The sequence below is a fragment of the Brachyhypopomus gauderio genome, chromosome 18 (genome assembly GCF_052324685.1).
Source record: "Brachyhypopomus gauderio isolate BG-103 chromosome 18, BGAUD_0.2, whole genome shotgun sequence".
In the NCBI taxonomy this organism is placed as follows: domain Eukaryota; kingdom Metazoa; phylum Chordata; class Actinopteri; order Gymnotiformes; family Hypopomidae; genus Brachyhypopomus; species Brachyhypopomus gauderio.
The window spans coordinates 11,149,410-11,166,458 of NC_135228.1; the positions used below are offsets into that span (position 1 = coordinate 11,149,410).

At 43.9% G+C, this 17,049-nt stretch overlaps 2 protein-coding genes across 3 annotated transcripts in view; both read left to right on the forward strand.

The window, feature by feature from the left end:
- rbm27 (RNA binding motif protein 27) overlaps positions 1-10,542 on the forward strand; it is a 16,951-nt gene extending 6,409 nt beyond the window's left edge. The window contains exons 9-21 of one of the 2 annotated variants that reach the window (XM_076979761.1): positions 642-788; positions 1,098-1,245; positions 2,162-2,315; positions 2,515-2,718; positions 3,159-3,287; positions 3,379-3,504; positions 3,617-3,691; positions 3,817-4,020; positions 4,259-4,375; positions 7,311-7,508; positions 7,603-7,686; positions 7,902-8,021; positions 8,352-10,542. In XM_076979761.1, the coding sequence (XP_076835876.1) occupies positions 642-788; positions 1,098-1,245; positions 2,162-2,315; positions 2,515-2,718; positions 3,159-3,287; positions 3,379-3,504; positions 3,617-3,691; positions 3,817-4,020; positions 4,259-4,375; positions 7,311-7,508; positions 7,603-7,686; positions 7,902-8,021; positions 8,352-8,441 (1,796 nt within the window). In that variant the 3' untranslated portion in view covers positions 8,442-10,542. The remainder of the gene's footprint in view (positions 1-641; positions 789-1,097; positions 1,246-2,161; positions 2,316-2,514; positions 2,719-3,158; positions 3,288-3,378; positions 3,505-3,616; positions 3,692-3,816; positions 4,021-4,258; positions 4,376-7,310; positions 7,509-7,602; positions 7,687-7,901; positions 8,022-8,351) is intronic. The other variant, XM_076979762.1, reaches the window with a different exon arrangement.
- A 4,023-nt stretch (positions 10,543-14,565) lies between these two features.
- On the forward strand, positions 14,566-16,570 carry pou4f3 (POU class 4 homeobox 3). Its single transcript, XM_076979763.1, has 2 exons — positions 14,566-14,725; positions 15,051-16,570. The coding sequence occupies exons 1-2, from the start codon at positions 14,606-14,608 to the stop codon at positions 15,939-15,941; spliced, it is 1,011 nt and encodes a 336-aa protein (XP_076835878.1). The 5' UTR covers positions 14,566-14,605; the 3' UTR covers positions 15,942-16,570.
- The last annotated feature ends 479 nt before the right edge of the window (positions 16,571-17,049 follow it).

A 17,049-nucleotide genomic window follows, 5' to 3' on the forward strand; every position in this document is an offset into this window, starting at 1 on the left:
GCTGTGTACTAAGGTTTCTATACTAGATGTCAACCAGCATATGTACGTTTATTTGGATCCACTTTGTTTTATATGAAGTTTGGATAAAGATGCAAGTCCACAAAGGATAAGTCATGGTTCTGTAGTGTGGTTCTGCCTTTAACAGGCATGAAGTCCCATTTTGAAATCATGGTACAGGTTTTACTGTCTGAGGGGAGCATTTCTGTCAGGCAACCACGTTTATCAGCTGTGCCTCTTGGGTAAAAGGGAGCACACGCCAAGTAAATATTTGGCTGTTAAAAATGGAGAATGTGATTATATAATGTGTCGGAGTGTTCAGCAGAGCCCTTCACATAGTGTTGACTAATATTTGTCTTTGAAACATGTAATGACTGTTTTTCACCAGTTGGTGGTGCTCTTGGCACTTTTTACTCTGAGGAACACCATGGCACATTCCAGTTTCTTGCAAATACTCTCAAAAGGCAAAGTGGGGGAAAAAATTGGTTCCTAACATGTGAATGAAATCTTGTGAATGTCTGATATCTGTATGTCTGACTATTCAGTTTGAAGTTTCCTTGATAATTTTCTTCACATTTCTAGTTGGTCAGAACTTTGTGATAATTTGTTTTGTGTCTTTGTTGTCTCTGTGTTTGCTGCAACAGATAACTACGATCCTGAGGCATATAACCCAGAGTCCCCAGGCTTGACCGGGGCGGGCCGGACCCAGTACCGGCAGTTCATCCCCCGCATTCAGACGCAGAGGTCCAACCTCATTGGCTTAACCTCCGGTGACGGACAGACCTCACGGGGTATGGCATGCCTCCTCCCCCTACTCCTGCCCCGCCTTCCCCATTTCACTCATAAAGCATTTCTTTCTTTCATATATTTTTTTATTCTGAGCCAGTCACAGTGTTGAATTATTCACTGTTTAACATTCATGAACATTAAATGTTAAAATTAATAAAATTAATTTAGATACCAAACTGTACTGTGCAAATAGAATCCTCAGTCCCTCTCGGCTCTTGTCAAATTCCTCGATGCGGCACTGGAGAGAAGGAGACGAGATGACGGAGCAGCCGTTCTCTTCACAAAGCCATTTTTTCCTTCTCGTTGTTTAGCGGCGAACATCGTGATCCAGACCGAGCCGTCGCTAGCCAGCCCGTCGGGCAGCGAGGGGCGCTTCGGTGCAGAGCCCGAGACCAGGAAGAGGCACCTGTTGGGCTCCGGTGAAGGCCCTCTGGCCAAGAAACCCTGGATGGTAGACAAGTAAGTGTCTCCTGTGTCTGTGATGCACCAGGAATAGGGGCACGGCTGTTTTAAGTCTACACACCCCGTGAGGGATATTCTGGAATGTTCTTTTCCTGCTTGGCTTTCCCAATGAGTGTTTTATGTGCTGGACAGTGGTGATGTGAAATTGGCGGTGGTACGCTCCTCAGACTCCTGCACATACACACACGCACAGAGCCAAGCAAACACTGTTCATGATGAAAGCCCTTCCTGACTCTGGTTTGTTTGTTTTCTGAGTGAGATTGGTTAGGCGTGATATTGACTGTCCCACTACTAGAGCCCCAGTGTTTGTGGAGGTGGTTGGCTTGAGATGACCAGAAAGCAAAATTGGTCTTGTTAAAGATTTCGTTGGAAAGAGAAAAAAACTTAAAGGCAAGTCCTAGAGAGAGTTTCAGCTGACCCAAGTCTCCGTTCATGAGTTCGATGGGTCATCTATGAAGACCGGTAGTCTGCAGGGCAAGCGGCCGTAGTTAAACTAACATAATTTGTAAATGACTAAGCATGTTTTAATCTTGAGATTGAGCTTAAAGACTCTGTTGTGGTGACATCCCAGTATTCCGAAAAGTTGGATAAAATGGCTCCAACCAGTTAATTCGATTTTATTAAATTTTTTGTTAATTTTGAAAATGTTCATGGATGGAAAGTGGTCAGGTGTTGTTAAAACTGAGGTAGCCCTGCTGTGTGCTCCCCGCCTTCACAGTGATGGAATGCAAATGAAACAAAATGTTCTCAGAGTCAAACGCACTTCCTTGTGGCCTCCTCAGCCTGTACCTGGAACAGGAGGTGCAACACGGGCCGCTTGGTTTCAGACTCAGTTTCCGTGCCCCTCCTAATCCCAGAACAGGGGTCTTGCGTTGCGACTTGCTCTAACCTCACTGCCACTCCTCCCCCCCAGGCCAAATTTCAACAGCCAGCACAAGGCTGCCTTCCCCAAGAAGAACCACTACGCCAACACAAAGCTGGAGGTGCGCAGAATTCCCAGAGACCTCAACAACATAACCAAGCTCAACGAGCACTTCAGCAAGTTTGGGACGATCGTGAATATCCAGGTACTTCCGGTTTTCATTTGTTTTCATTTTAATTTTTCAGTTTGCAGTTCAGCTGACCGATGTCCCAGCAAGATGCATTACAATTGAGTTGTGGTTTGCGTTTTGTTGTATTACGTGTTGTGGGTGTGCTCCTAGCTTTATTTTATACAATGCAACGTCATTATTGTCGATTTTGTCTCTGGTTCCGGTGTTGTGGAAGGTGGTGTTTGGAGGTGACCCGGAAGCAGCCCTGATCCAGTACACCGCTAACGAGGAGGCCCGGCGGGCCATCTCCAGCATTGAGGCTGTGCTCAACAACCGCTTCATCAGGGTGTACTGGCACAGAGATTCCCCGCCCACAGCCCAGGAGCACGGCCCCAGCCAAAGCACCGGCCTTGGGCCCCAGCACCCCCCACCCCACAAGGTCAGCAGGACATGGGGCACTAGTTGGGAGTCTGGGTTTGGTTGAATGCGGCTTTCGGGTTTGTTTTGCGAATTAGAGGGGGATCTACATTCGTTCCAGGTTGTTACTGTGCGATTCTAATCCAAGATGTAGAAGGCAAAATGCTACATTTATGATCGTCACATTTCTGCATGTTGGGCACAGGCGTGGTGTAGCTCCAGATTTAACATGAACTCAAATGACATGCTGCCCTGACAACCAAAAAAAGCACATTACATTTGTAATTGTGAATACCTGTGGAATTAACAGTAATCAATCACTCAATTGATCGCAGGAGCCGAGACTTCCTAATGCCGTTCTGGGTAACAATAAAAACATATCCCGCATTGTCGGGTCACTGGGTTCAGTTAATCTGGTGATGATTCCGCAGTGTAAGTGCTGGTGCTTGTATTTGTCCTCAGGTCATCAATAAGCAGCACAGCCCGGGGGCTTATGTGCTAAACAAGACCCACCCCAAACCTCACGCCGCCTCTGTTACACCTGCACCGGCCGCCTCCGACCCACTCAGCCCCGGGACCGAGTCCCTATCGGTAAGATCAGGAACGCGTGTGTAGGTTCCCAAAAGCCGCTTTTAAAGCGCGTGAACTAACAAACCCCCGCTCTGCCTCGACGTGTTTTTAGGCTGCGACACCAGCCTGCAACCTCCAGAAGGGGCCGTGCGCGCGGATGGTCCTGAAGCCCCTCCCCAAGGCGCCGGGGAAGGCGGCCAAAGCCCTCGAAGCTCATGAGGTTTATAAGAAGAAGCATGTAAGGTCCTTCCCTCCCCCTGCAGTCACCTCCTCCACCGCCCGTCACAAACCCCAGCATCCTTATGGGCTGGTGTGAATGTCCTCATGGTTTTCCCTCTGCTGTCGTTCAGGAGGCGTTGAAGCTACAGCAAGACATGAGGAAAAAGAAACAAGAGATGCTTGAAAAACAAATAGAATGTCAAAAGGTAAGAGGCCTTCGTATAACTGGTAGAAGTGCAGCTTAAATGGCTCATGAGAGTCGCACATTTACATTACATGCAAAATGTAATAAAACAAAAGTCATAACTATAGCTGCTCGATTTTTTTCCAGGTGCTGATAAATCGTCTGGAGAAGAACCGGGGCATGCGGCCAGAGGAGAGGGCCAACATCATGAAGACCCTGAAGGACCTCACCGAGAAGATCTCTCAACTGAAGAACGAGATCAGCCCCACCACCCCGACCGTGGCCAACGCCGCTCCGGCCAACGCCGCTCCGGCCAAGACCAAAACAGACGTAAGCAGCTCGCTATGCCGGGTACGTTGGCGACCCACGTTTGCTATCGGCTACAACTTCATCACCATCCTTTGCCGATCCTTCTAAACAATTATGACAGTATCGTTTCAGTTTGCAGTTAATGGAATTCTATGCTTTCCCAGCCAGTGGGATTGTTGGTGGATGGATTGCGCCGTGTATCTACCAGTCCCCCGTCCCCCCCCAGTTCCTGATCTAACCAGGTCTTGATGGAGTTTCGCTGTTTGTGTTTGATCTGAAGGCACAGAAGGAGCTGCTGGATGCGGAGCTGGACTTGCACAAGAAGCTCACGTCGGGAGAAGACACCACGGACCTGAAGAGAAGACTTGGTCAGCTGCAAGTGGAGGTGACTGCTCAGGTTGATTCCAACCATATTACACCAAATCCTTACACAATTACTTTTAAAGACGCGTCTGAATGGTGCTCAAACTTTGAGTCATCATTTCATGATGATCGTTTGTTTTTGTGAGGTATTTACATCTAGTCCTCAAGTCTAAATCGCTTCCTTATTTTATAATCTGGAAATCAACTTCCAGGGAAGGGTGGGAAACCCTGCAGTGTGTTGGCTTTTGGGGGGGCTGTCCTTTGGTCCTGCTGTTCGACCTGCTCGGCTTATATAAAGAGCAGAGAGGAGTTAATAGCAGAGAAGAAAGCAGGATGTGTCTTCACTGCACCAAAGCTAACCACGCCAGCACTTTGCTTGCCCCCCATGTTGGTGTGGGCTTCATTAAAGAATCATGCCCAGCTTGATTTCTCCCTTAAATGAGATGCGGGCGTCAGCATTCCAGGCTGAGACCCGAGGTGAAGGGGGGGGGGGGGGGGGGTTGGATGCCTCTACCTTCACCTGTATCCTACGCTGACTTTATTGTAGTACACACACCTTGCAACTACACTCTCTGGCCACTTTAAGGTACACACATCTGGTAGGTGCATGTTTGCTGGTGTGAAGTAATACAGTGCAGCTCGGGGGTGGGCAGTTAATTTTCCTGAGGGGCCACATGAGAAACTGGAATAGTTTTAGAGGCAAAAGCCAAAGAAAATGAAAAAAGTTCGAATTCTCCACTTTGTTTTGCTGCTAAGGCTCCAGGTTCTTCACGATTCGTCTCGTTGCGGTTCGCCTGGAGAGGGACACATTTGCAAACGCGTCCTCTTCCTCAATGAACGCACCTCCAAACGTTCTTTCACCAACTCCCCATCAGAGAATGGCTTGCTGTTTCTCGTGGTTCTGTGAGATCACGGAGCTGGTGCTGACTGCTGCATCTCTGGATGTGCAGTTTCAGTGGCGGATCTCCAGACGCCCGTGCCGCTCTGCATCAGTCTGGTTCTTGTACTTCTCAGTGTGTTTACTCTCATAATGGCCGTTCAAATTGCAAACCTTCTACGCAACTATCTGTACTCCACAAACGAAGCTAGCGCCTCCCCCAAGTCGGCCTCCATCCTATTAACCAGCCATCTCACAATCCACAGACACTTTTATGAAGGTGGAGCCGTTGCTTTCTATTTATGGCTAAAGATCAATTTGTTTTTATTTAAAAATTTCCCAGTAATGCAAAACTAAATGTAAAAGGTAATTACAAGAAGAAATGTACTTCATCTAATGCAAACTGCAGCCAATACATGAATGCAGATTTAGTTAAACTACATTGATGATTTTGGCCAAAAGGGTCCGTGAACCTCTGAAGTAACTTACCAGTGTGTTTCAGAACATTAATGCACTAATCTTCCTAGTAAGGTTGCTAATATTCATGGGGTCTGTCGGCGACGCCTCATCACTGAGGGGGGCTGGATCACTGAGGGGGGCTGGATCACTGAGGGGGGCTGGATCACTGAGGGGGGCTGGATCACTGAGGGGGGCTGGATCACTGAGGTGGGCTGGATCACTGAGGAGGGCTGGATCACTGAGGAGGGCTGGCTAGCTCGTCCTTTCTGGGGTGAAGGAAAGCTTCATCTTTCAGAGCTGGGAGTCTCCGTGTTGATGCACCCAACATAACTTCTTGATGGCTCGCCTGTATACACTATTACAGTGAAGAGAATTGAAGCATCCTTTTTTCTGGGAACACTTAACAGCAAATATTTAAGCATCTCCTTATCTTCTGTTGACGAGTTGAACCAGGTCTGTGGCTTAACGTGGCTAAACGTCCCTCAAAATACCATCATGTGTGGCTGTCAGGAGTATTAGAGCTTGGGTTTTTCGTCAAGGTGACAGTTTTGAAATTGAAGACCCTCAAAGCCATTTCTTTATCTTCCACTAAGGGAACAGGTGTTTTTGAAATAGGAGATGGTGTCGGGAAGAAATGACGGGTGGGTGAAAAGCTTAAGTTTGAACTCTTAACATTACTTTGGCAGAATGACCAGTTTTCTCTGAATATAGAAAACTGTTCTGGGGGGGAGAAAGGAGGATGTATACAGGTGAAGACCAACCGTTGCTGCTTTTGTGTGCAAATGAAGCATCAAGAACTCACTCTAGTCTAATAAACACATCAGGGATGGAATGGCGTTATCGGCAGAAGACGGGGGAGTGGATGACTAGGACTTTAGCAGAGCTGTGTGGACAGCTGAGTCGAGGTTTGAGAAGCACAGAAATGCAGTTATCCAGAATTTGATAAAAGCAGGGTAATGCTTGGAGAGGTACTACATCTTGGCTATAAGGGCACCACGTTGGAAGAAGCGTTCGCAGTTAAGGATACTGGTGAGCTGATTTCATTGTGATGGGGGTTTTTTTTGCTTAAAATTTTAAACCTTACAGAACGACTTTCTAAGTATTGAATGTCGTTCCAGAAAGCAACCAATCGGAGGTCATTTTTCAGTGCGATGACGCTTGTGTGCACACAGCCAAGTCTGAGATGGCTGGAGAGGGAGTCCAGTAATCTAATGGTGTGATCTCGTTAGAGCTCTACAGAGATTTAACCTCCCCCGTGAGGAAAATCTCGTCTCACAATTAACCGCAGGTTAAATGGACAAAGGTTTTCCACTGCTAACCACCTGTGGGAGGCAATCAAATCCGAATGGAATATCACTGACGCACGTCTACGTGTAAAAGTGTACCCCAAAGACTATTTGGGAGGAGAAAATTGTAAAATAAAAGTCCCGTATTGGGGAGAGTGAGTGTGTGTAATACTCATTTTACTTTTTATTAATTGCTGAATTAAAGATACTAAGTAGCTAATTTTCAGGATTAGGCCATAATTTCTTCCTCTGATGGCACTATACTAATTTTGTTATAGACCTTGATTAGGGGAATGTGGTACAGACGTTAAGACCTAACACAGCCGCGCTCTCCCTGTCTCACCCAGGCGAAGCGCCTGGGGCTCTTGCCGGTGGGCCGGGCCAAACCCACCCTGACCCCCACCAGGGGGCGGGGCAGGGGACGTGGGCGGAGTGCCCGCGGCAGAGGGGCAGGCAGCCACATGGTGGTGGACCATCGGCCTCGGGCCCTCGCCATCCTAGGCGTCACGCAGGAGGAGAAGGAGGAGCTGATGCCACACTTTGTGGTAAGAGGCGGAGCATTGGAGTGTGGGGCGGGGTTTGGGGCATTCCACATGGCCATAATTCTTGTAGATTCTCAAACGTGCTTTACTTTTACAGAAATTTGGGGAAATTGAAGAGCTTCGTGATCAAGATGCGACCAGCGTGGTGATGACATTCAAAACCCGAAGTGAAGCAGAGAATGTAATGTTCTCTCTTTTTTTACATTTTTTTTTTTTACTTTTTAACTTACTGCAAATAGATCAGCCTGGGGTTGGAGTCATTAGTTATTTGGGTCATTTGTTATTGGATTAATCTAAATAATTCAGATTAATTAATCCATGTAGTTCTTTGACCACACACAAACCTTTTATTTATGGAGAGATCAAACCTTGAGTCTCCCATGTCTTTGCTTTTAGGCTGCAAATCAAGGGGCAAAGTTCAAAGGTCGAGTTCTCCAGATTTCCTGGTACAAACCTAAAACCCCATCCATATCCACCGAACCAGAAGAAGAGGAGTCAAAGGAAGAGTCCACAATGGTAAGGGTCTGCTCTGCAGTCATGGCTTTTTAACTTCCAGGTCATTCAGAACATGCACCTTGGATAGGCAGTAAACAAGGTGGTCAGTTGCAGATTACGTCATGATTTGCTTGTGCCCACAACCAATCATTCCAACCAGACTTTGGACAAATGCCTTTAAAAGTAAAGAAAACATTTAGCAAATGCAGATTTTGATGTTTCCGGTTGGAAATGAACCGCATCCCTCCTGAACCATGCTAAGAAGTTGTTAGCAGAAGGGAAAGTAGTCACTGGATGCAACTGACTTCTCGGGCATATTTAATTTGATGACTTCTACTCACGTCTTCACAGGAGCCAGTTAGCCCTTTCTTGCTGCCAGAGGAGGAAGAGGAAGATGACGACGAAGACGACGAAAACGAGAGTCGCTCTTGGAGGCGATGAGAAAAGAAGCCCCACATAACTTTTTTTTTTTTTTTTCTCCCTCCTTGTGAAAAGGACTGTCTGTTTTTTAAGAAGCTAATTTAAGTCAGTTTGATAGATGTAAAATCACTTTTTTTTGTAAACTAGTATCCAGTATTTTTAGACCTAGAGAATGGACAAAGGATTCTGATGGGAGCAGCAGCACTGTGTGAAGGTCAGTCTAGATGAGGTATTTGTGCGAGGTCGTCCCTCATAAAACCTCACATAGTTCACGTGTCTCACATCTGCTGAGACTGAGATTAATAAATTTGTTTTTATTGGTTCCACTGTGATTGACCACATAACAGTAACTCACGTTTGTGACTACTATGAATATTTTTGAATCTTCTCCTTAAAACTCTCCTCCCATCTTTTTCAAATTTTGTCAAAATTAGCCATTATAAAACTCTTTTGTAAATGTTTATTGATCCCATACATTCAATATCGCACATCAAACAAGGCGTGTGTTCATTAGGCAAAGACATGCCTTTATTGATGTTTAGTTCTTAATGTTTTTCTGAACATTTTTGACAAACTCTGGAAGCTAGTAAACCCCAACTGTTTAATACTCACACCTCTTCCATCAAGATTTCTGGTGCCACTTTATGTAAATATGGACCCAGTGGTGTACGTGTCAAACTATTCACAATGATCTCTCACTCCAAGTTGATTTCAGTCATCAGAAACCAAAGAAGGCTTTGGATAAGAGCATAAAAGATATTGTGTGTCCAGAAAATATTAACAGGGGTGTTTTTGAATGTGCACATTTAATTTATAGATAATTTTGCCTTACTCTATCAGCAGACAGCTGACTTTTTACAAGTTTTGACTTTTTTTTTTCTTTCTTTTGCTTTCTCCTTTTTGTAAATTTTGTAAATGGTTGCAATAGTAATGACTGTTCACATTTATTTTTAGCCATTCTAATGAGTGTTGGATCATAGTTGAGATCGCATTATTTACTCGTAGGATTTGCTTGAACGAGATCCGCTTATTTGTAAAGCGGCCCAGTAAAGGCAGGAGGCTCCATCACACCTCATCTTCGCCCCGCTTTATGGCTTTTTGGGTTGACCCGGAGGCTTTCAATGGTTACATGTTTCACTTCCACGTAGACTTTATCAGTTTCATTCAGTTTATGGTAGTCACCCCCTCCTGCCCATCAACTCCATGCCACTGGTTTCAAATGCTTCCTTTTAAAGTAGTGGTGGTAGTAGTAGTGGTTTATTGTTTGTTTTGATTTGATTTTTTTATTTTTTTTTTTGTGAAGAATTTGAATTGCTCTACGGAGTGTAAGAGCAAGAGGTGTGTGTCGACCTGATAAAAAAATATATTTTTATTATTCTCCCAATATACTCGATTTAAAACAATTAAGATCCAAGTTTCCATAATGAAAGAGCAGTGTAACTCTTTAAAACCTCCCCATAACACCTGTCGTGACATTTCTTTGCGTGCTACTACGCTGTGACCCGACTCCTCAGTGCACCATATGGGGTTTGTGCCTCTTGTCCAAACCCTCACGCTTCTCTCATCTGAAACTTAAGCAGTTCAAAGTGTTTCAGCCTGCACAGACGGTTCTGTATCCAGCCAGCTCAGAGAGGCAACGGGGCACATCCCAGTGGTCTAGGACATTTGGGATGGTGGTCATAACTTCGGCTCTGTATGTGAGAGTCTCTGGTGACCCAGGACCGTTGGTGAAATTTCAAGAACTATGGAAATGAATTCCATTGTTTTTTGTTTTTTGTTTTTGTATAACACAGCTACTGTACCATGGTAGTATAATACATTTAGTGTAAAATGGACTTGGACTTTATTACTGTTTATATATTTGAGCCTCTATGGATGTATTTTTCAGTTTTCTGCTTGTAAAATGGATTTCTATTCTAACACTCGCATGTTTGCTTATTAATAAAGGACGTGGAATGGGATAATCAAAAGAAAAGAAGAACTTTAAAAAAAAAACAATTTCAATTGGCTAAAAAAAAAAAAACAAACCCAAATCAAAACACTTAGTTAACAACAAAAAAAGAAAAAGGAGGTTGGAAAAAAATGAGGAAAAAAACTCCATTCCAGGAATGACCTGTTAAAAGTTGTCCTGTGTGTTTATTTTACATACTTTAATGAGATTTTCTTAATCGAGCATTACTGTTTTAGTTATGATTGGTATTAATATAATTGTAATTCTTGCTGTAGTGGCGCAGGTGATGTTGACCAAGCCAAAATGTTGCTTTGAATGTGGCCTTCGTCTTGAGCGTGCTATGGCTCTGCTGACGTCTACATTGACTCTTGTTTGTTTTTGTGTGTATTAGTTTCATGGGTTGATAACTTGGAAGAAATGTGGCTTGGCTAAACAGCTGCAGCCTGTAAGCTAGCATGTCTCGTTACAAGTGTTTTATAGTAATATATTTGTACTGTAGCATACCTTAGCAATTTAATCTCAACACCAGCTGCAGAGGACATGGCCTACCTGTGCAATATGATGTGGAACCTCACATGTAGTATCCACCATCAGATTCTCACACTTGGCTTTGATGCTCTTCACACACACCTCATGCCATCCAGACTCTTGCCTGTCACCCCTTGAATTCTGTAATTCTCCTCTTAGGAGACAGACCTACGAGCCCAACAAGTGATGACATTTGATTACTGATGACGTTTTATAACAATTGATTATTGACCACTAGACACTCGAGGTAACTGTCCTACCAAACAAGCATGGCAGATGCAACCATGCTACTGTAGTTTAATGATCATTGTCGTTTAATAACTAGTTGCTGAGACCAAACATACTGAGCTATTGAAACATTTAAATGAAATTTCAAATGTGATGAACAAATCTAGTGGAGCGAGCTTTGCTGTTAAAAAATAAGGATACTCTGAACATAATGTCCATACATACAGTCTGCATATTATATTGCATTTTGACTGCTACTTTATTTGCATAATAGCATCCAGTGAAAAGGCTCAACTGCAGCATGTCAGTTCACTGTATTCACTGTTCAAAGTCCAGCTCATCGTAGGTGTATTTATACTCTAAATTATATACCCACTCTGTTGCCAGAAATCCACAAAGTAGTTGAGTGGATCTTTTTAGCACGTTATATCACAGCAAGCGGCCTGAATTGGTGTTCATGGAGACAACGCCATCTTCAGGCGGCTGCAGAGCAAAGGACGCCGGCTTTGCCTTCCAGTGCGGCTCTCGGTGCCAAGTAGCTCCGGCGATTTTGACATATTCAAATGTTGATGAATAATGTACGGACAGCCCTTGCTTGGGGAACCCAAGTGGAAAACACTCCCAAGTCCTTTCGATTTAATGCAAGCCCTGTTGACCACCCCACGGGAGCGAGCGTCCGCCACTGACCCAGCCCGGCTCGTCATACGCCCGTTTCCTACCGGCGCAGGGACGGTCACGCGGAACACCCTGATCAGGGTTTGGACGCACAAGGACGTGGATGAACCCAGAACGCTGAATGACACCGGGGTTACGCGGAGTGCTTTGCGCAACAGGGTGAACTAAATCCTGTTGCAATTCACCCAAATCAATGCCCATTTTGCTGCCTACCAGTGAATCGTCCTATAGGAACAATAACCTCTGAACAGTCAGTTCGGTCTATTCATGGTGCGTCCTGAAATACAACACTTGGCCTAAAACCATAGTAGTGTCCACCTATTTGTCTGTGCTCAGTGAACATGCCTTTCAGCTCTGGGAAAACCATCAATGGGTTAGTTAACCTTCATGTCAGAGGTTTCCTTTATAATAGTGTAAAGTTGATCGCGTACGGTACACAAATAGATGTTTTGATGTATATGCAGGTGTATTGAGAATCTAAAAGGATGGCCATGAACTCACTGATTAATTAGATTGTTCATATATTTGTGTATTTTAAAGGGTAATACATAATTTGCATAATTTATATAATAACAGTTCTTAAGAAAAACTTTGTAGCAATTTGTAGTTTTAATTCAACAGGTGTTGAGTTTCTCAAATATGGACAAATATAGAAATGATGTATACAAATATAGAAATCATTTCTAACCCTATACCAGGAAGTGGTTTTTTAAGTTAAAGTCATTAAATTGAGCCTGTGCTACATCACTAAACACACTTTGCCTAAAATACTTGAACTTTACACTAAACTTTATATTTAGGAGCGGTGACTCAGGACCGAGCCCGATCTAAAACGTGTCCATGTAAATCCAGATGAAAGGCTAAGCTATGAATGAGACATTTTCGGTTCTGCTTTTGAAATATTCATGTGCTGAAATGCTATCTGGCGAGGAACGGGGTATGCCTTTATCATTAAAAAAAAACAGCATCATAAACTCAATGGGGAAGATCATGGCATAGGTGACATTCTACAACTCTCTCATTTTTGCCAAGACTGAAAAAGGTAGGCTCTGTTAATCTCCATAATGAATAAGAAAATGCCAACAAGGTAATGGATGCCAGCCACATAGCTGTTGAATAATTGAATGGCTGTTAGGACAGAAGAGGTGGACAGGATCAGGTGGTGCAGCTGTGTCACTGTGCTGCCTGGCTCCCCTTTCTGCAGCCGCCAACACCGTTGCTACACCAACCGGCTACACAAAGAGAACCGGTTCCTCTCTTAAAATGGCCAAGACCAAGTGTGCAATTTGCACTTGGGTCAGAGCATCATGGGGAAGCAAGTTTTTATTATACAGGAGAAGTTCAGGTGAATTCAGGACCAAGTTATATACAAACGACAAACAAGTTTGCATTTGCCTGTGTTGACAGAGCTTATGAGCCTGGAGACCCTGCCCTCCATCTTATGTTTTCACTGGTAAACGTAAAAGTAGCAGTATTTAGGAAAACGTACCTTGACATAATTGGGTTATTCTAATACAGGTGAGTCAGGTACACAGGGGAAGGTGAACGCTAGGCACTGTGAAAGACCACAACCAATCCTGTCAAAGGTCAGTTGAGGTGAAAAGGTGTATCACCAGTTCAAATCTCTCAACTTTTCTTGGAAGTTAATATGAGTGCTTTGTAACTGAAGAAGATACTAGTTATCATCTGAAACCATGTAGAGGCAACTTTTAAACATGATCCTTTGCATAATAATAATTAAAAAAAATAATGATGATGATGTTATTCTATTATAGCATCTTTTATGCACATTATGCAGCCTGGATGGTGTTTTAGAAATTAAAAGTCAAAGCCACAATAAAAGCAGATGACTTCAACGCTTTAAAATGACTATGGCAAAAACAGCTGGAACAACAGAATGCCACAAGGTGGGTTAACCAAGGTTAACAGAGGGGACACCAAAAGAGAATATGGAAGAAAATCTATCTAATTCAAAAAAAGGGGTTAGCAGAGTTACTGAGTGAAGCATTTCCAATGAGAGGAAACTTCACAAGTGTATGGGGCAGCTTTGGCATTCTTTTGATTTCATATATGGGCAACGAGCGTAATCACCTAAGAACAGGACTTGGAGTCATTCTGAATAAACTTCTTCTAATATAAGAGAGGCCCTTTTCTATTTACTGAAAATATTTAAAGAAAGCCTATCTGGCTAAATGCAATTTGTAAAAGAAAATTATATTGTAAACAGAAAGCAAAAATAACGACTGACAAACATCATAAGAAAAAAAAATTGTAGACGTGTGTAGCCTACATTTGGAGTATAATTTTCGGTAATGAAAGTTTTTGTTTTTATCTCAAGATAACAAATATAACAAAATACAAAACAATAAATCTATATATGTTATCTCTAGAAGACATTTAGAAGACATGTCTGCTAAATGCCGTAAATGTAAATAAAGAAGGCCAGTAAGACGTTTCTATTTTGTTTAATGTCAACAAAAACATAGTTATTTCAATTTGATTTATGACAAAATCTAAATATAAGAATATATAAAATATAATAATATATATAAGAATATGAAAACAGAAATGAAACAAAAGTATTTGCCCAAGGAGTATGCGCAATTTTGGCGCATCACGCTTGCGCAGGACTGATCCGCTCTCTGACTCGCAACTTGTAAGATGAGATCGGGACCGGGGCGGGGGAGGGGGGGGTCATGCCAGGAGGAGCTGCCAATGGAAAGAGCTCACACCGGGGGCTGGTAGCCAGAGAGCCGACTCGCCTCCATGAAGGGCCACTTTACTTGCAAGGTGCGCAAGGAAGATGATGGCCATGAACAGCAAACAGCATTTCTCCATGCACCCCGTGCTGCAGGAGCCCAAGTACTCCGGCCTGCACGCCAGCTCGGACGGCATGCGTCGGGTGTGCCTGCCTGCCCCGCAGGTATGTTAAAAAAAAACAAAAACAAATATATATTCTTTGAAAAACATTGGGTTTTTTTCAGTCCTCCCACTTTGGGGACGATTTAATCTGCTTTGCTCACACTAGCGTAATTCACTGTCTTCTCTTTCCTCTCCACATCCTCCCCTCCCTCCCTCCCCCACTCTATCCCCCTCTCATCCACATGCCTATTCAAGCAGTCGCTGCTTTCATATTAATTTTTATGACCTGTGCTTTGAGGAGGGTCCTCTCTGAGGCTGAAAATGTTTTTTAATCCGGGGATGACAGAATTCCCCACTGACCTCCATATGCACGCTCTTGCCTGCAGCTCCAGGGCAATATATTCGGCGGCTTTGATGAGAGTCTCCTGGCCCGCGCGGAAGCTTTGGCGGCTGCTGACATCGTGTCCCACGGCAAGAGTAACCCATTCAAACCAGACGTGACCTACCATACGATGAGCAGTGTCCCCTGCACCTCTACCAGCTCCACGGTGCCCATATCCCACTCCTCGAACCTCACGTCGCACCACCACCTCAATCAGACCCTGGAGGGCGAACTGCTCGACCACATCTCCTCGAGTTTGTCGGTCAGCGGCATGGGCGCCCCGCCGGACCCGTCGGTGATGTCGACGCAAGCCCACCAGCATCACCTGCAGACCATGGGCCACCTGCACCAAGCCATGGCGATGGGCCACCCGCACACCCTGTCGGTGCACAACGGCATGGCCTGCGTCAACGACGTGGAGTCCGATCCCAGGGAGTTGGAGGCGTTCGCAGAAAGGTTCAAGCAAAGGAGAATAAAGCTCGGGGTCACGCAGGCCGACGTGGGATCCGCCCTGGCCAACCTGAAGATACCCGGGGTGGGCTCGCTTAGTCAGAGCACCATCTGCAGGTTCGAGTCGCTGACCCTCTCACACAACAACATGATCGCCCTCAAGCCCGTGCTGCAAGCCTGGCTAGAGGAAGCCGAGGCGGCGTACCGGGAGAAGAACAACAAACCGGACCTCTTTACCAGCACCGAGAGGAAACGAAAACGCACGTCCATCGCCGCGCCAGAAAAGCGATCTTTGGAGGCATATTTTGCCATACAGCCACGTCCGTCTTCGGAGAAAATCGCAGCGATAGCGGAGAAGCTTGACCTAAAGAAAAATGTGGTCCGGGTTTGGTTTTGTAATCAAAGGCAAAAGCAGAAGAGGATGAAATACTCCGCGACACACTAGTTGATGATAGTTATAAGACATTTCAAGCACACGACAGGGATCTAAACGCGGTCTTTTAATCAGGATTCGTTAGTAACAGTGGAAAAGACATTTTGTGTAATATTGTTTTTGTATTCCCTCGTTCACTCAGTGTCTTGTTTTGCACATAAACGTGTCTCTCCAGTAAATTGTGCAGTTAATGTCTGGGGCAATATCACTATTTTAGTTATTACTGCAATGTTCTAGGCTATAATATACCATGTTTATTTTTCTTTACATTTAAGGAAACAAATAGGTATTTTCAAAGAGACGTGAGGGCAGATGTAAAACTTATATTTCAGTATTATCACACATGAAGTTATATTTTGACGTGCACGTGTGTCTTGACATATATTCAAGGACTTATTTATGACTTAACGATTCACTCCCCGTACTTTAACTGAACACATGAAGCATCCTTTAAAATATAACTTGTGTTTTTATTATTCGTTACAATGTCATCACATAACTATGGGGACGTGGTGGGAATCACATCATTCCACGAATCACACACTCTCACGATCACACAACTGTTTTTTTTTTTTTTTGACTAAGCAATTAAAACTAATCTGAGTGACAGAACAAAGAAATATGTAATGCTGCTATTTAATTTTCTTGTGATCGTAGGCACTTACAATCACTAAACAGAATATTCTAATAGACTTCACGAAATGTGTGACTTTGAATGTTATTTAATAAATTATTGAAGTTTTCTAAGCTCTCGTGAGAACGCGTGTTAATTTTTGTAGAGCTGTGTCTGGTTCCATACATATACATTTTTCCTGGGTTACAAATTAAATAGTCTTGTATAAGACTTTTTTAACGTCTGTCACGAACCAAAGGTTACCAATCACTAGCTAATTGAGAATTACAGCCTAACACACCATGAAGTCTCAAGGACATTAATGTTGTGCCAGAGACAATCAAACAAAGCACTATACAATACCTCGATAAATGCTGGATTTAACGTATAGAGTATTTCTCCAGTAATGGTTTGAGTGGCGTGGTTAAACACAATGATGGTCAATGAGAACGAGGTATTTTAAAATCATTGCACATATTTGAAGCATGTTGTGCTGTTTTATTAATA

What these genes read in the sequence shown, in the direction of transcription:
- pou4f3 (XM_076979763.1), top strand. Translation starts at nt 14,606, where the DNA reads ATGATGGCCATGAACAGCAAACAGCATTTCTCCATGCACCCCGTGCTG. An exon ending in TGTGCCTGCCTGCCCCGCAG is followed by an intron (nt 14,726 to 15,050) that starts GTATGTTAAAAA and finishes TCTTGCCTGCAG; the next exon opens with CTCCAGGGCAATATATTCGG.